Source organism: Leptodactylus fuscus, chromosome 2 (genome assembly GCF_031893055.1).
Source record: "Leptodactylus fuscus isolate aLepFus1 chromosome 2, aLepFus1.hap2, whole genome shotgun sequence".
NCBI lineage: Eukaryota > Metazoa > Chordata > Amphibia > Anura > Leptodactylidae > Leptodactylus > Leptodactylus fuscus.
The window spans coordinates 121,650,178-121,667,612 of NC_134266.1; the positions used below are offsets into that span (position 1 = coordinate 121,650,178).

General features: G+C 39.3%; 1 protein-coding gene across 6 annotated transcripts in view; it reads left to right on the forward strand.

Annotated features, from left to right (window-relative positions):
- THRAP3 (thyroid hormone receptor associated protein 3) overlaps positions 1-17,435 on the forward strand; it is a 47,984-nt gene that overhangs the window by 22,601 nt on the left and 7,948 nt on the right. For 5 of the 6 annotated variants that reach the window (XM_075264504.1, XM_075264500.1, XM_075264505.1 and 2 more), the window contains 5 exons: positions 7,171-8,025; positions 11,777-12,415; positions 12,780-12,952; positions 16,183-16,294; positions 16,408-16,492. In XM_075264504.1, the coding sequence (XP_075120605.1) occupies positions 7,171-8,025; positions 11,777-12,415; positions 12,780-12,952; positions 16,183-16,294; positions 16,408-16,492 (1,864 nt within the window). Of the gene's footprint in view, positions 1-4,292; positions 4,727-7,170; positions 8,026-11,776; positions 12,416-12,779; positions 12,953-16,182; positions 16,295-16,407; positions 16,493-17,435 lie in introns of those variants that run through there. The other variant, XM_075264503.1, reaches the window with a different exon arrangement.

Sequence of the window (17,435 nt, forward strand, 5' to 3'; positions counted from 1 at the left end):
TCTGGTTTTGAGAGTTTGAGCCTGACTGCACATCTTCTGTTCTACTCTACAGTAGTGGTGTGCATACAAGACAGTAGACCTTAAAGCAATGTTTCACAAACTGTACTCCGCGAGTCATCTACAGGTGCTCTGCAATATGGTGATAATAAACGGTTAACAATAAAAAATAGATAAATGTGAAGTGTTTCAAAATACTAGTTCACATGCACTCCTAATATCCTAATATATGAGGCCTGCAGATTAACGTTTCACGGTTGGACGGCACTTCCAAATTGATCTCAGACCGCCCCTTCCAGCTTAATACGCCGGTCTCGTATATTCGCCGAACAAGCTGCACCTACGGACTGAAGTTCTTTAGTCATCTTTCACGCTAGTATGGTGCAGTCACTCGATCCTTGCTGTGTCAGTTTAATTTTTTATGCATATTTGCAGTTATTCGCCACATGTTATTAGCAAAACATTCCTAATTTGGTTGTTTAGCAATGGATCGCTGGGTGAAGACTGGATCCTTCAGAAAAGCATTAAAGAGGACCTTTTGCCTCCTGGGGCACATGCGGTTTTATATACCACTACAAAGCCGACAGTTTTCACGTTCTGTGCACCCGGTGAAGAGCTATCGGTGCCGGTACCGTAGCTCTTCACCTTCAGAAGGGCGTTTCTGACAGTCAGTCAGGAACACCCTTCCTCGCAGCAGCGTCTATAGCACTGTACTGTGAGAGGGGACATTGCTTACCGCCCAGCAATGACGCCCCCCAGTACTAGTCTATGGACGAGTACTATCAGGAGGGGAGGGGGCTTCTTCACCGCTCTCACAGTACAGCTCTATAGGCGCTACTGTGAGGGAGGGCGTTTCTGACAGTGAAGAGCTATAGTACAGGCACTGATGGCTCTTCACCGGTGGCACAGAACGTGAAAACGGATATTCAGCGCACTGTCTGCTTTCTAGCGGTATATTACTCTGCAGGTGCCTTGGAGGTGAAAGGTCCTCTTTAATGCTTTTCTGAAGGATCCAATCTTCAACCAGCGATCCATTGCTGAACAACCAAATTAGGAATGTTTTTCGAATAACACGTGGCGAATAACTGCAAATATGAGTAAACTAAACTGACACAGCAAGGATCGAGTGACCGCACAATACGGCTTTCTAGCAGTGTATAAAATTTCATGTGCCCCTAGTGGTGAAAGGTCCTCTTTAATACCACTGACACAGACCCTCCAGTAAGAGCAGCGGCTTCAACATCGAACAGGTATGTTCAGATATTATGTTAAAAGGTTAAAATATGGATGTTGTGATTATCCAGAACCAGATATAAAATATCTGATTTGATTTAAGAAATAGGATCTGTGTTTTTGTGGATTTTTGTTTTTCATTATATGTAGTTAAGTTCCTTATTTTTTTTAACTGTGACTGAAAAAGAAAAATTTTGAATATCGCTCGTTATCTTTGGCACCTATGTAGGTTTTAGGTAAAATATGTTAAGTGCTCCCTATAGAATTTCTGTCCTGATTAGTGCTCCTCCACTCAAAAAGTTTGGGAAACACTGCCTGAAAGGGGTATTCCTATAACTCTTGTTCTGCAGGCTATGTGCTCTCTTCACTTCCTGGATTTGTCGGCACATTGGTGGGCGTGGTTTCACTTGCTCTGCTATCTGCTATGTTTGCAGTCAGTAATGAGGGATTGGTTGTAAATGCATTACCACAGTATGAAGCTGATGTAGCAGAGCTGGATTTGAGTCAGCTTGCATTACATACAGAGGTAACGGACTCCCTATCTCAGCCCTTATCAGCCAAATTCAATTAAATTAGCTGATAAGTGGAAAAGCTGAAGATAGACAGCACAGTAATCCGGAGCTCTCACCTCCCCCCTGCCCTATCTGAGGAGCTTCATTGCTTGTCAGACAAACACAGCTCACAGCTGCTCTCAGCACTCAGCCCCTCCCTCCCCCCTGAGAGTAGGCAGCTATGTCACTTGGGAACTGAGCAGATAAGCCCAGTGGCCATAGAAACGCAGTGCCAACAATGAAGTGAATAAATTAAGATGGCGGCCAAACAAAGCAGTTTTGATAAAGCAATGTATTTATGAAAAGTCTTAAATCCGCACAAACTATTAGTATGGATGGGATGCTTTTCATGGGACAACCCCTTTAACCTTTTCCCGACATCTGCCGTACTAGTACGGTGCATGTCGGGTGTTTAACTATGGCAGCCGCCATACACAGTAGACAGCCAGCGCTAATGCCTCCGATCCGCCCCGGAACGATTGGAGGCTTTAACCCCTCCAGCACCGCGGTCAAAGGATGCATGCTCCAGGGCCGACGTCACGTTTCCATGGGCTTGTCAGCAGTGATTTCCTTTTGCAGGCTGGTCTATGCAGCGTGCAAAAGAAATGAGGATTTTTTGCAATGCATTGCATTAGTGATCAGACCCCCTGAACCCTAAGGGGTCTAATAAATGCAAAAAAAAAATGTAAAAAAAAAAAAAAAAAAACAATTTAAAAAGTATTAATTCAAATCACCCCCCTTTCCCTAGAACACATATAAAAGTAGTTAAAAACTGTGAAACACATACATGTTAGGTATCCCTGTGTCCGAAATCGCCCGCTCTACAAATCTATAAAAATATTTTTCCTGTACGGTAAATGCTGTAGCGGGAAAAATAGTCAAAAGTGCCAAACTGCTGTTTTTTCACTGTTTTGATTCTGATAAAAATTTGAATAAAAAGTGATCAAAGCAATAGCATTTCCCGAAAATGGTAGAACTAAAAAGTACACCCAGCCCCGCAAAAAAAAGATGCCCTATACATCCCCATACATGGACGTATAAAAAAAGTTACGGCTGTCAAAATATGGCGACTTTTAGAAAAAAAATTTTTTAACAGTTTTGGATTTTTTTTTTTAAGGAGTTAAAATGTAAATAAAACCATATAAATTTGGTATCCCTGGAATCGTAACGAAACACAGAATACAGGGGACATGTCATTTTGGCTGCACAGTGAACGCCATAAAACTGAAGCCTGTAAGAAAGTTGCAGAAATGCATTTTGTTCTTCAAATCCACCCCATTCTGAATTTTTTTCCAGCTTCCCAGTACCTTATACAGAATAGTTAATGGTGGCATCATGAAGAAAAATTTGTCCTGCAAAGATTAAGACCTCACATGGCTCTGGGAGCGGAGAAATAAAAAAGTTATGGGGTTTAGAAGGAGGGGAGTCAAAAACGAAAATCAAAAAATGCCATCGGCGGGAAGGGGTTAAAGCATCGTAGGTCACTATCATACACGGAGTTCAAGTCCTAGCCGATGTGCGAAATGTTGCCATAGTGCAGACCATATTACCCAGGAAGCACAGGCTTGTCTAGATACATTTTATTTTGTCTGACAATGGATCTTTAATATGTCTGCGGTTTTGTTCAAGATGTGTTTCGGCTTCTTGTAATTTCCTTGCTGTTTTAACATATAGCCAGTCATAATTCCTTTTGATTCTCTAATCAAATCTACTTTCCTGTCTCCTATCTTTATTCTCATTCTTAACACCCAGAAAATCAGTATTCATTCATCATTGTGATATTACTTGGCCCTTTTGCTTTTATTGGTTTGGTTTTGTTATAAATCTCGCTTAATTTATTTTTGTCATTCTACAGGGAATTCTTGCTTTGTATTGCTTGTATACCTGTATGCTTGTATACATGGTTTATAAAAGGGTGAAAAACAAGTGTATGAAAGTGATGGATTTGGATCCAAAGTGCCTTGCTTTATCTTTGTCTGGTTTAAATTTAAAATAAATAAGTATATATAATATATAGGTATATATCAAAGCGGCAGCACTCCAGCAATTCAAAGGATCAGTTTTGGTTCTAGAATCTTTCTCAAGCCTAGGTGAGAATGGAAATGTCACCTTGAAATAAATTTGCTGCTCCTTTGAATTGCTGCCACTTTGATATGGTAGCTTTTATGACCTGAATGCTCCACGCCTTTTGGGATGTACACAATGATAGACGGCTTGGGATTTGGAAAGTGTACTCTTATTTTATTCTACTTGTTGCTGATATCTTTTTGTTCAGGCGACTCCTCTATTGCTTAGTATAAAACATAGCTAATACTAGTTAATGTACATATTAACCCTCAGAGCATGTGGTGGATGAGATGCCTGTAGCTGTATTGTAAACCATGAAAGGTTAATGTTAGAGAGTACATAGGGGACATGAGCGCAATCCCTGTGAGACATGTGTGACATTAATTGAATCTTACGGGCGGAGGCTCAGCTCCCTTGTATCTGCCATTTATGTCAAGTGCCTTAAATTGATAGTGTCTGTCCCATGTGGTATCTGCACTTGGTACTTGAGTTTCTACGCGAGTTAACTCCTCCTCAGATCTGTGTATTGTGTGACATGTGTTAGTCGTTCTGCGAAACTTTCTGTTCTTTTTTTTGCCAATAGCTGCTAAAACATCATCTTGGCTCAGGAAGTCAGTGAATGCTCTTCATTTTCCTGCTTATTTTTCTTGAGCAGAACTTCACTTTTTCTCGCAGCTCTAACTTCAGCTGTTCATAGCAGAATTCTCCTCTATTCTCTTGTGCCCTGTGAGACCAGCGATGCTCCCAAGGGTGCGTTTTCCACAATCTGTGGTGAAGCTATAGATTTAGCTCAGATCTCTGCAGCAGCTCAGGCAACAGAATATGATCTTGTTCTGCTGGTAACACTAAAACTTGAATCCAATGAAATCGAAGAAGAGGTAAGAAGAACTGGAATTTGATCTGATGCCTTTTAATCCGTGTCTTCCATTTATTTGCATGTAGCAGTATTAGGGTTACATGGATATGCGTGTTTTCGTTAGAGTTTAGCAGAAGCCCTTAGTACGAAGGATTGACTGCATTGAAAGATCATGGATCATTCCCAATAAGTGTTGATCATCGCAGGTTTAGTAAGTTATTTCTTTTAGCCAGTGTTCTTCATGAGTGTTCCTAGAGTTGCATGTAATACAGAGTTTGTAGCAGTTTTAGGGGGATCCATATATTTGATGCAAGACATTCAGTTCTGGATATTATCTTGGCATTCCCAGCAAATGACTGTAGTTTAGCGTTTTTTTAGATTGAGCATTTTGAGTCAGTTCTGTATTATCTGGTCACCTTTCTACCCTGCATCCTGTGCATTGTTTCGGGTAATTTTGTTTTCTTTAACACTTTGTACAGTAAATGCACTTCACCAATTGCAGACCTTGTAATCTACGTGGCATAATAGATATATATGTATATGACAGCATTCCAGTTATACAGATCTTATTGTTCTGTTTAAATGATTATTACATGGATATATTTTGCTGCAGGCTATCACAGTCAGTCTTTCCTTTACACTTGCATGTTTCAGACTAGCTTGTTGGCAGCCCTTTATTATTTCACAGAATTTTTGCATGTAGCCCAACGTTCCGTAGATCAAATTTTGGCACAGGTTTTTTTTTTTTTTTTTTTTTCTTCTCAGCCCTGCAACAAAAGGCCCCTGCTGTGCAGAATCTTAAAACTTTTTTTTTTTTTTTTTCCTGTAGAACGATTACATAGTTCAGTAGATGCTTGCAGTTTCATATATAAGAACACATTCAGATGGTTTGCATAAATGTGTTTTGCATTTGGATTACCTCACTTGCCTTTTTCTTTTTCTTTTTTTTTTTTTTTTTGGCAGCAAATGTCTTTTGTATTTGAAGATAGATGTGAAAATTGTTTGAACATAATTCATATGTGGTCCCTAGATATTTCAGCAACTTGTGTTCTCTATAGAAAAATGGTTGCTGTGTATTTTGGCTGCTTTTTGCAGCAAAGTATACAGTTTTATTTATTTTGTAGAAAGTGTGTGTAATATAAATATATACGTATATTAAAAACATGACTTTTTCATTATTTCTTATTATGTCAGGGCTAGAAAGAAACCTACCTAGTTACAAGGACCAGCAGAGAGGGGGGAAGAAATGTAGTCTTATTAAAATGCAACGCTTGTGTGGAAGAGGGGGAAAATAAATCTGCATTACCAAAATAGGATATTTATATGTGTGTGTGTGTGTATATTAAAATTTAAATTCTCTTTCCCTCCCCCCTGTAAAAATCTTTTGTACATTAAAGACCAGACCAAACTTAGAGGCTCAGTGCATGTATCTGCCACACTTTTCATACCACAAACTTCCATGAATCCACCCGTAGTATAGCATGCATGATGAATATGACAGTCATGCGCTTTGAGTGACCTTGAACATGAAGATTGAGGCTCCCGTTATTATGCCCAGAGTTAGATGTGAGTTAAACATGAACCTATTACCCACTGCAGCATCATGGGGCACCCCACTTCATTTGTTGATTTAGCCAAACTCTGAACTGAAACTGATGTCTCATAGACAGCCTAATTCTTGTTGCTGCCTTTGCACACTGAGCTTTTGTGCAGAAGATAGACTACAGAACTGTCTGGCTCGGGTCCACCATAACAAATTTTGTAGTCCCTGTAGCAACCTGGCAGCCAGGATTTATTGTAAATGCATGTATGTCTTGGCTATATTTTAGCCTCCCAGGAATTACCTTTTATATTTATATATATATATATATATATATATATATATATATATATATTTTTTTTTTTTAATAGAATTGCTGGTAATATTATATGTTTAGTTCCTCTTTCTTTACAGCTGGAAGACATTGTACATGTAAAATTGTGCATCAGGCATGTCTTTCAGCTGTGGGAAACTCCCGAAAATCCGTGGGTTGCTAATGCTTGGAACATGCTGTTCACAAATGTTTACTTGGGTCACTTGGGTATTGGGAGTTGGTGTAATTTTCTAGCATGTTTTTAAATACTTCATACAAAGTCGGAAAACGTTGTTTCAGAGATTTCTGTGCTAACTCATATTTAAAGGGGAATTCCTTTCAATTAAGTTTTGATAAAAACAAACGTTACTATGAAAGTCTGGGAAGTTAACCACATATCTTCATGTTTTTGAAATTCTTACAAAAAGGCTCAAGATTGTAATTCCCAGATTATGTAACAGGATGGCGGCTTTTTGTCCTTGCACAAGTGCCTACTGTAAATTAATTTTTGGTCAAAGACTACTAATGAGTGTTTACATTATATGTACATAAAAATTTTGGCTTCAGTTTTTAAGTTAAATATACATATATATATATTTTTTTTATTCTCTAGTTCTCGATCACGCTCAAGGTCTTACTCACCTGGTTACAGAGAAAGGAACCACCCAAGAGTGTACCAAAATCGTGATTTTCGTGGTCACAATAGAGGTTATCGGAGGCCATACTATTTCCGGGGTCGTGGTAGAGGCTTCTATCCACGTGGTCAGCATAATCGTGGTGGATATGTGAACTACCGCCCCAACTGGCAAAATTACAATCGCCAGCCATATAGCCCGCGCAGAGCTAGATCTCGTTCACGCTCTCCAAAGAGGAGATCCGTATCTCCTAGATCCAGAAGTCGTTCAAGAAATTCAGACAAGTCCTCATCAGATCGCTCTCGGAGGTCATCATCTTCTAGGTCTTCCTCTAATCATAGCCGAGTGGAGACTAAACGTAAATCAAAAAAGGATAAGAAAAGTCATTCAAAGGATCAACGGTCCTCCGCTCAGGTGACAGATGATGATTCGAAGGAACAATCCACATCTGTGACAGCGGATCCTAGTAGCAAAGAGGGAAGTAAAGCCTGGCAAGATATGGAAGCTTATGATGAAAGCCCTGCACCCCAACACAGTCCTACAGAACGTGCACCAACACTTAAAAGCTCTGTTCAATCTGTGGTGGTTAGACGCTGCTCTCCTAGGCCCAGTCCTGGACAGAAGCCTAGTCCACCTTCACCCACTGTTTTACAGAGTAGCGGTTCCCTCAGGGCATCTTCTCGGCAAAGCCCATTTGAGCATAGCTTGAGTCCACCAAGGAAGAGTCCTTTGACCAAGAGCCCTCCCACACTAAGTTCACTATACGGCAATAGCCAAAAAGAAGATGGTAGATCTGGAGAGATGACTGCACCAGTGGGAACTGGCTATAAGAGGTATATTTTTGTGATCTACCCATTTTAATGTTTTTCCATATTACTCATTGACATGTATGCTATACACACTCCCCCCCCCTTAATTTTACATAAATGATTTTCATGTATTTTCCTTTTTATGTTTTAGTTCTAAACATTGTTATCAGTCTAACTATAAAAAGTTCACATGTAGAATGTATACCGTGCAGTATACATTTATTTATTTATTTTATTTATTTTGGAAGAAAATCATCTTAGGAATGAGTCTCTTGGAATATATTAGGTGTAGTCTAGGGGCTGTTATATAAGGCCATACAACTTCTTTCCGCATACAGCTCAATTAATTAGGGTGAACATGTTCACATTGATGATTTCAATTGTTTTGCATCCATGTCATCCGTGTCTACCATTGGCTAAAGGATACGTCACTAACTCTATGCCATCCAGTCAGGATTGCTGATATGCAAATAACCCAAATCCAGTAGCATATATACAGGGGGTGTGGCATGTTAAAAGGGATTGTCCTAAAATAATTCTTCAATTGTAATTGAGGTAAAATATTCAATTACCGTATATACATGAGTATAAGCCGACCCAAATATAAGCCGAGGCTCCTAATTTTACCACAAAAAACTGAAAACTTATTGACTCGAGTATAAGCCTAGGGAGGAAATGCAGCAGCTACTGGAAAATTTCAAAAATTAAAATGGCCGGAGGTTTTGGGTGCAGTAGACGCTGAGGAAGGGGAGTGGGTGTTTTGGTCGTCTGTCTGCCCCTTCCCTGAGCTTGAGGACTGTTTTTTGTTTTTTGTTTTCCCCCACTTGGAATTCAACCCGGCTGAATATAGCGTATCTGCAGTGCTCTTATTAACCCCTTCCCGACGGAATATGAGCAGTGCAGATACCCTATATTTAGCCTGGATGTAGTGAGGCTGAATTCCAAGGAAGGGGGGGGACTCAGTCTCTGGGAAGGGGCAGTTAGACAACTTTTTTTTCCCGCTATGGCATCTACCATACAGGAAAAATATATTTATAGATTTGTAGAGCTGGCGTTTTTGGACACAGGGATAACTAACGTGTACGTGTTTCACAGTATTAACAGTATTAGTTTTATATGTGTTCTAGTGAAAGGGGGAGGATTTGAATTTTTAATTCTTTTTTACTAATACTTTACTAATCCTTTATTTTTTATTTATTTTTTACTTTTTTTAATTAATGTTTTTTTTTTTTTTTTTTTTTTGCATTTATTAGACCCCCTAGGGGTCTTGAACCCCAGGGGGTCTAATCACTAATGCAATGCATTGCAATGCTAATGCATTGCAATACATTGCAAAAATTGTCATTTCTTTTGCAGGCTGCATAGAGCAGCCTGTAAAAGAAAAGCACTGCCGGCCGGGGAGCCTTTACAAGAGCACTGAGGGGAATCCCCGGCAAGAGCTCTGAGGGGACTCCCCAGCCGGCCGGACCTGAAGGAGAACTGCAGCCGGCCGCTGGCAGGAGTGCTGAGGGGAATCCCCGGCAGAAACGCTGCTATCTAAAGGATCACACTTGAGAGAGCAGTCGCACACGCTCCCTCCAGCAGCATGGCGGCACCTGCCCGGACCCCTCGTACCGGGACATCGTAGAGCATCTCCGCTGTAACACTTACAGCGGAGATGTCCTAGCTCATGTATGCAATCTCTGATTGCAGGCATGATTGCAGGGAGCTCTGACATTGCCGCTGTAAAAGTTAAAGCGGAGGTGCCAGTTGGTATGGTGACCGCTCTGAAGCAGAGCAGCGCCATTAAAGTTACAGACCCGGCATACAGACACCGGGGTGGGTGCCGGGGCCGCAGCATCGCCACGCTCATAGCAGGAGCGTAGCGATGCTAGCGTAGCGATGCTCAGGCCCGGAACGTAGATGCATGTCAGGTGGGGTCCTGAGTTTACGTGGCCACGTAAAGACTGTGCTGAAAAACTCTGCTTATACTCGAGTATATATGGTAATTTTGATTTTGGCCCCAATCCTAGTACTGGGTGTAACCTAACCTAAACATTTTCTTTGCTTCCAAGTTTGGTAGTTTCTGTTTTTATGTTTTATTTACAGATGGAAATCCATATTATTAACCTTTTTAATTTTGGAAGGTCCTATTTGTTCTAAAACTGCATTTTTTCAAGCGCAGTAGTACCTCAACACCTACAGTTTCCAGCAAATGAAAAATATAACTGAAATTGCTCAAAATGGTTCTCCTAACATAAAGTAAAACTCTGGGTGATCACATCATGCGTACCGTTCTGCGCTGGTCTCTCTATATGTTCTGCCAGGGTATTGGTGGGAGTCTCACTTTTTTATGTTAGGACTCTTATTCTGAGAAGTTTTAAATATATTTTTTTAAATATATTTGACTTTCTGGAAGCTTCCTTTTACCCAAATTTGAATATATGTATCCTTTTTAATGCACATGGTTTTTATATATCTATATTTTTGTTTTTACTTTGTTTACAGTGTACAGGCAATTTTTAACTCCTCTAGGAAACTTTCATCCTTGTTGAAGTATTTTTTTTGCCCGTTGAGGCATTGTATTCCGCTTTGCTCTTTAAGAGAAACGATCCGAAGCAGAGGAAAAAAAATATATATATCAAGGTCTTAGAATTCAGACCTAATAATCTAATCAGATATAAAAGCTCTTTCAAACCGGCCGCTCTACTCAGTTCAGGTTGGTACAGCGACTGCTGTAGTTTGGATAAAAAGCCTAATCTCTCTTAAGATCCAGAGATAAGTTTAGGACAAGCAGTGGTAAGTATCAATGTTTTTGATTGCATACAGATAGGGTTCACGTGAACTTTCATTCTCATATAATCCTAAAGCAGCAGTTTTACTAAATAAATTGTGAAATAAAAGTGCAACTCAGCTTTTTATAGCACTAGTGGAGCTGTAGTCTTCAGGAATAACTAAAACCGAGGCTAGAATAATATTAGACTGAGCTGTCTATATGTTTTTCTGAAAGGCAAGTCTGTGATAAAGTAGAACTGCTGCTTTCACTTGGGCCATCCAACTGTCTCCATATGTTACAACTCCTTCCAAGCCAGAATTCTGTGCGAACCTACCTTCATGTGGTAGTTTAATGAAACTAAATGTTGTTCAGTTTGTAATCCTGGTGGGCCATAGATATCACCTATTGGTTTCAAACACAGTTGACACTAGGGGTTGTGTTTTTTTGTTTATCTCCTGATTTACTCAGAATACCTCCATGTCTAAAACATTTCTACTATGAATTGTACAGGTGAATATAAGAAATATCTTATTAGACAAAAATGCATTGTCCATTTTCTCCACTTTTGAGCATCCATTCACCTCTGTATCGGAGCCTCGGGAGCAGTCGGAAGTCCTTGAAGAAAAAGCCCTACAAGCCCAATGGAGATCTCTTTGTGAAAAAAAAAAAAAAAAACCTACAATGAATCTAGGGCTGGATAATTATCACCTAAACCAAAATTGCAAATCGCCCATTTATTTATTTTTAAAGTAAATAGAGTCCTTTTTGGAATCTGTTGAAGTTGGACAATGATCTGGGTGGTGGAGAAAAGTCGTGAGTGAATGAAAGGAGGAGGTAACTGCAAATGGAGAGAAAAAATATAAAGTTTTCTATTCACCTGTACCGATTTAAGTTTTGAAATGTTTTTTATAATTGGAGGTACTGTTTAACTCAGCCTTCCTAATGTATCTGCATTACACATAAGAACTTTGTATTAGTCTGCGTTAGAAATTTTACGTATATCTTCTTTCCACTCCAAAGGTTTATGGAAGAGCAGAAAAATAAGGCATCAGAGTTGGAGAAAGAGAATGGGAAGGAAAAGGAAAAGCTATCTAGTTTGGAGAAAATGAAGGATCGTAGCAGCCCTACTGATTTTGCTATGAGCGAGCTGGAGAGGGCATATAAAAAGAGCATATCCCCAAAACGATATAAAATCCGTGAGGATATTGAGAAAATGAAATTAGCAGAATTGCGATATGCAAAAGAGGAAGCGGAACAAGAGAAAAAGAGTCGGGCAAGAAAAGACTCTGATAGCGATTCTAGGAGTCAAGATCCATATGATCCGGCCAAATGGGAAGAATTGTCTTTCATACCAAGCACTAAAGAAAAACGTAAAAAGGCAGAGGAAATGGAGGATGAATTATATGCTGAGAAGTCCAAGAAAGAGGAGAAGTCCTCCAAGTCTACTCATAAAGGTTTTCTACCTGAAAAAAATTTTAGGGTTACAAGTTTCAAGGCATCAAAGGAAAGGAGTGAATCTCCCCCACCTAGGAAATCCTCAGAGAGCAGGGAAAAGCTTTTATCCAAGGAGGACATGGCATTTTCCAAATCAAATTTCTCTGTTAGTAGAGAAACTGGTCCTAGTGTACGTTTGGATTCATTTGATGAGGATCTTGCACGGTGAGTTCAAGGGAGTTTTGTTCTTTCCTAATGGTCTTGTGGTCCATGGTTTTGTGCTTGATGTTACAGTGGATTTAATTTCATACAGCTTTTTGTACAGTGAATATTGTGCAATGTTTTCACAGATAGCAGTAGGACAGAGAAATTTCTGCTTTTGTGCATTCTATGTATGATTTTATACATAAATGCATTACTTGAGGTTATGTTAATGTATATAATTTACAGGGATATAGAGAAATGACATCAATCTTCCTGGCAGGCTGTAACATACAACACAAATGAGCATTTTGTTTCTGGGTAATAATTTGTGTTTTGTTTGTTATTCAAGAAATTAATGCTTTCATTTCCCCTTTCACAAATTCAGTCCCAGTGGAGTAATGGCTCATGAACGGAAACTGTCACGTGATCTCGTTCACAGTAACAAGAAAGATCAAGAGTTCAAGTCGATTTTCCAACATATCCAGTCTGCACAACCTCAGCGAAGCCCTTCTGAGTTGTTTGCCCAGCACATTGTGACCATTGTGCATCATGTTAAAGGTAAACTATTTGGGGGGGGACCAAAAAAACTTTGCTTATCTTTCCAGGACCAGTTATCAGGTTCCTCACAGCTCAGCCATGACACTGAGTCACAAAAGTCAGACACAATACTTCTATATATGTAGCAGATTTTCTAGACCTAAGCAGCTGTGTTCTGGTGTTTAACCACTTAAGAACTGAGACAATTTTTGTTTTTGTTTATCTGTTTTTTTCTCCCCACCTTCAAAGAGCTATTATTATTATATTATTATTATTTATTATTATTATTAATTTTTTACCACCGAGTCACATGATCACATTGTTTGCGGGACAAATTGTAACAGCACCATTCAATATCCATTCAATACCATTCAATTGGGGAGAAAAAACACATTTGCGACAACTTCTTATAGGTTTAATTTTTACAGCATTCACCGTGACACAAATTACACGTTAACAGTATTATGTGGGTCAGTACGATCACGGTGATGCCAAATTTATATAGTATTTGTAATTGTAATCTTTTTGATGCCTTATAAAAAAAAAAAAAAAAAAAAAAGCGAAGTACAAGAGTAAAATTTTGCATTGTCATGTTCTGACACCTGTAACTTTTTCATATTGGGTAAGGCATCTCTTTATGAGGAACATGGCATTTTTATTGATACAATTTGGGGGAAGGTTGATTGTTTGGTTTATTTATTTATTTATTTTAAGGAAGCAAAGTGTTGTATAAAAAAAAAAAATCACCATTTGGCTATTTTGATTTTTGTAATGCAGTGAATAGTAAAATCCTTGGCAGCATGTAATAGGAGCATATTAATGACAACCCTGGAAGCTTTCAATAGGCTCCCGGCTGTTATAGCAATTGATTGTCGCCCTCTTTTGACGCTCTGGAGGCTAGCAGTCGAACAAAGATGGCAATAGCATCTATAGTGTTAACAGCTGTGATCGGTGTTGACACCGACCTCAGCTGTTAGTGGTGGTTGCTTGCTGTATTATACAGCTGGCATCCGCTGTGGATGGGGAGAGCTCTGCTTCTGAGCCCTCTCCATACATCCCCATATGACCAATGACTTATATACTGATGGTCATTAAGGGGTTAAAGAGGACCTTTCATTACTTCCATCAACTCTAGTTGTCTGCATCAGAAGCTTGCTGGTTCAAGTCCATTAGTGGGAATAAAAAAAAAAAAGTTTAAAAACCATAAATTCATTACAATGTTACAACAAAGTGCCCTTTGCAATACAAAACTTCCTAGTAAAAAAAATAAAAAATAACCTGAACAAACCGTAGAATAAAAATTAAGTCATATTTAAGCCACATGATGAACACCATAAATAAACTTGAAAAAGCAACAGTTTTGCACTTCAGCTCATGAAAAATAGAGTAAAAAACGATCAGAAAGTTATAAGAACCACACAACACAATGATGGCAATAAAAAGTACACCTCTTGCCATAAATTAAAACAAGCCCTCAATCAGCTCAACTAGAAGATGACAAAGCTAAAACACCTAAGCTCTCTCCCCCCCCCCCAAAAAAAGGCCAATTACTTGAGTTGTATGGTTAAAATCCCCATTCCCAGAGATATTTAATGTAGACAATAAGTTATAGGTGCCCCAAAGAAAAATGCCTTCATATTGCTGCATCACATAGCTTTTATAACAAAACAGAATGGCATTATCTTTATGGTAAAACTGGCTGCAGCAGGATGGAACATGTATAAACTGTATGTATGTTATGAGGGAAAGCACAGAAGACCTGGCCATGCAGAATAACCCCATCTGCTAGTGTGAGGGTATGTTCACAAACAGGAAAAAGGTTGCAGAAATCTTTTCCGCCTTGTGAACATTACGCGCAGCTAGCAGCGATGGTATGCTGATGCAGCATCAGCGTTCTGTCGCGGCATCCCACTCCTAATTAGGCCTGAATGAATGGGCTTAAACAGGAGCGTCTATCGAGCCGCGGCAGCAAGATAGGTAATCTTGCTTATTTTTTTCTGCAACTAGCTAGAGGCAAAAAAAAAAAAATTAAAAAAATGAGCGGCTCCCAATGGAGTCAAAGGTGGCTATTTTTGCAGGCAGATTTTGACTCGGATTCCACATCAAAATCCGCCTGCAAAAAACTCAGTGGGGACATACCCTGAACCTAGCAATACTTAAAGGGATTCTACCACTAAACCCACATTTTTTCTAATTACCACTTCGGAATAGCCTTAAGAAAGGCTATTCGTCTCTTACCTTTAGACGTGGTCTCCGCCGCGGCATTCCTTAGAAATACCGTTTGTTTTTTTTTACCGGTATGATAATGAGCTCTCCGCAATAATGAGGGAGGGCCCCAGCGCTCAAATGGCGATGGGGACGTCCCCAATGCTGCCCGAGAGCTCTGTTCCAGCGCCGCCTCCATCTTCAGCTGCAACTCCGCCTCTTCTGTCTTCTGACGCGGTTTCACTTACGACGCCTGCGCAGCTCAATACAGGAGCGTACAGCGGCCTCTCAAAAATGGCCGCCGGCCGCAGTACACTCCTGTATTGAGCTACAAGAGCAGCCACCCAAAAATGTCCGGTGGAGCCTACTGCGCAGGCGTCGGAAGTTGGACCGCGTCGGAAGACAGAAGAGGCGGGGTTGCTGCTGAAGATGGAGGCGTCGCTGGAACAGAGCTCTCGGGCAGCAGTGGGGACGTCCCCATCGCCTTTTGAACACTGGGGCACACCCTCATTTAATAATTTCATATTCATATTTTAACTTGACAAAAATACTGCGAAATATTCATCATAGGGTTCTTTTCTTACCTAGCACCCTTGAATATCGAATTTGCCAGTTGACTCCTCAGTCATGGGATATCACATAAATTATTTTCAGCTATATTGAACCTGACTGGTCTTTAGACTCCTTTTTGATTCTAGCCACCCCCTCATTTCAAAGTGAAAGGGACAAGGGAAGTATATCCTATGTGTTGTGTAAAGCCCCAAAATCAGAGAATGATGCACATTAAATATCAGTTTGTCGCTCACAGGTCTTGCATATCTTTCCTAAAGATGTGGCAAACACATAACATGTTGTAGAAACCTTCAAGTATTAGCTTTGCTAGTCTTGTGTATAGTAAAGCTATTGTAACAGCTCAACAAATTTGATTTAATATGGTGGAGTATGTACAGGTGGGATCTATTGCTTCTATGTTTTGTTTTGTTTTTTGTTTGTTTTTTTTAATCCTTCAATTGACAGAGAAAATTTTTTTCTACTGTTTCCCTCAGAGCACCATTTTGGTCCATCAACAATGACACTGAGTGAACGTTTCTCCTCTTATTTAAAGAGGGCAAAAGACCAGGAACCATCAAAAACTCGAAAGAGTCCAGAAATTCACAGGTATGCCCTATGCAATGCATTTCCATTGTTACACCACTCTGTTCAATAGATTGTCTGCCTAGTTTAGTTTCTATCTCTTACCTTCTGGATTTTTTTTTCCACTTTTTGTTCAGGAGAATTGACATTTCTCCTAGTGCTTTTAGAAAACATGGGATTTTACAGGAGGAAGCTAAACAAACAAAAGAAGGAAGCCACAAGGTAAAGACTGCATTTTTTTATATATAACTTTAACCTAAAATAAAAATCCTGCAAGCTGCTAGGTATATTCTATCTTTACAAAATGCTTCTCCTTGCTCTCTACTTAAGTTTGTGTTTTTCTTTTAAGGATGTGAAATATGTCTAAAAAATGAAACTGCAAAGTGTTAAATGTTTAATAAATCAAAATCTATATATCAACAACCTTTATGAAGTGGTTTAGGATATGGTAAAAAATGAAATCACTCCAAGGTCTATTGTGGTTGAACTTGAAAAACAGAGGAATTTTGGAACCAATATCTCCAGTGATGAGCAAATGACCCTAATGTATTTTTGGGTTCTGCTTGTAAGTATTTCACTCTATTGTCTACCAGACCAATTTTGTAAATTACAGCCGGTTGCATGCCCTGAACGGTGGAAATTCCAGCCAGCCGTTGGTAGTATTTTGGTAACTCTTACCTTTTCACTGAACTGTGTTGCTGTTACCATGACCTTGCATTACATCTGCTTCCGACTTGAAAAGTATGAATTCACAACTAAGTGACAAAAACATGTTCATTCCAGTATGGTTACTTGAACCAAAATGCTGTGTTGCAAAGAAAAATGGAGCCTCACTATGCTAATGACATCTACCTTCTGTTAGAAAAGGAAAATGAAAGCTAAATGGATGACTTTTTTTGATCGCATTTTAGTTGGAATCTGTTGTCAGCAAATGACATTTCTTTGAAGTCAAGTGTTAAACTTATTTGTGGACATTTTAAACTTTTTATCCTTTTTTTTTTTTTTTTTTTTTTAAAAAAACACAATAACAACCCTGCCATCTGAAATGTTGCAGGTTTTTTTTTTTTGTTTTGTTTTTTTTCCACTGGCCCACATAGCTCATGATAGGCTGACACTTCTTGTTTTGTAGAGATCACTTCTTATCATCAAAGACAGGATTGCAATG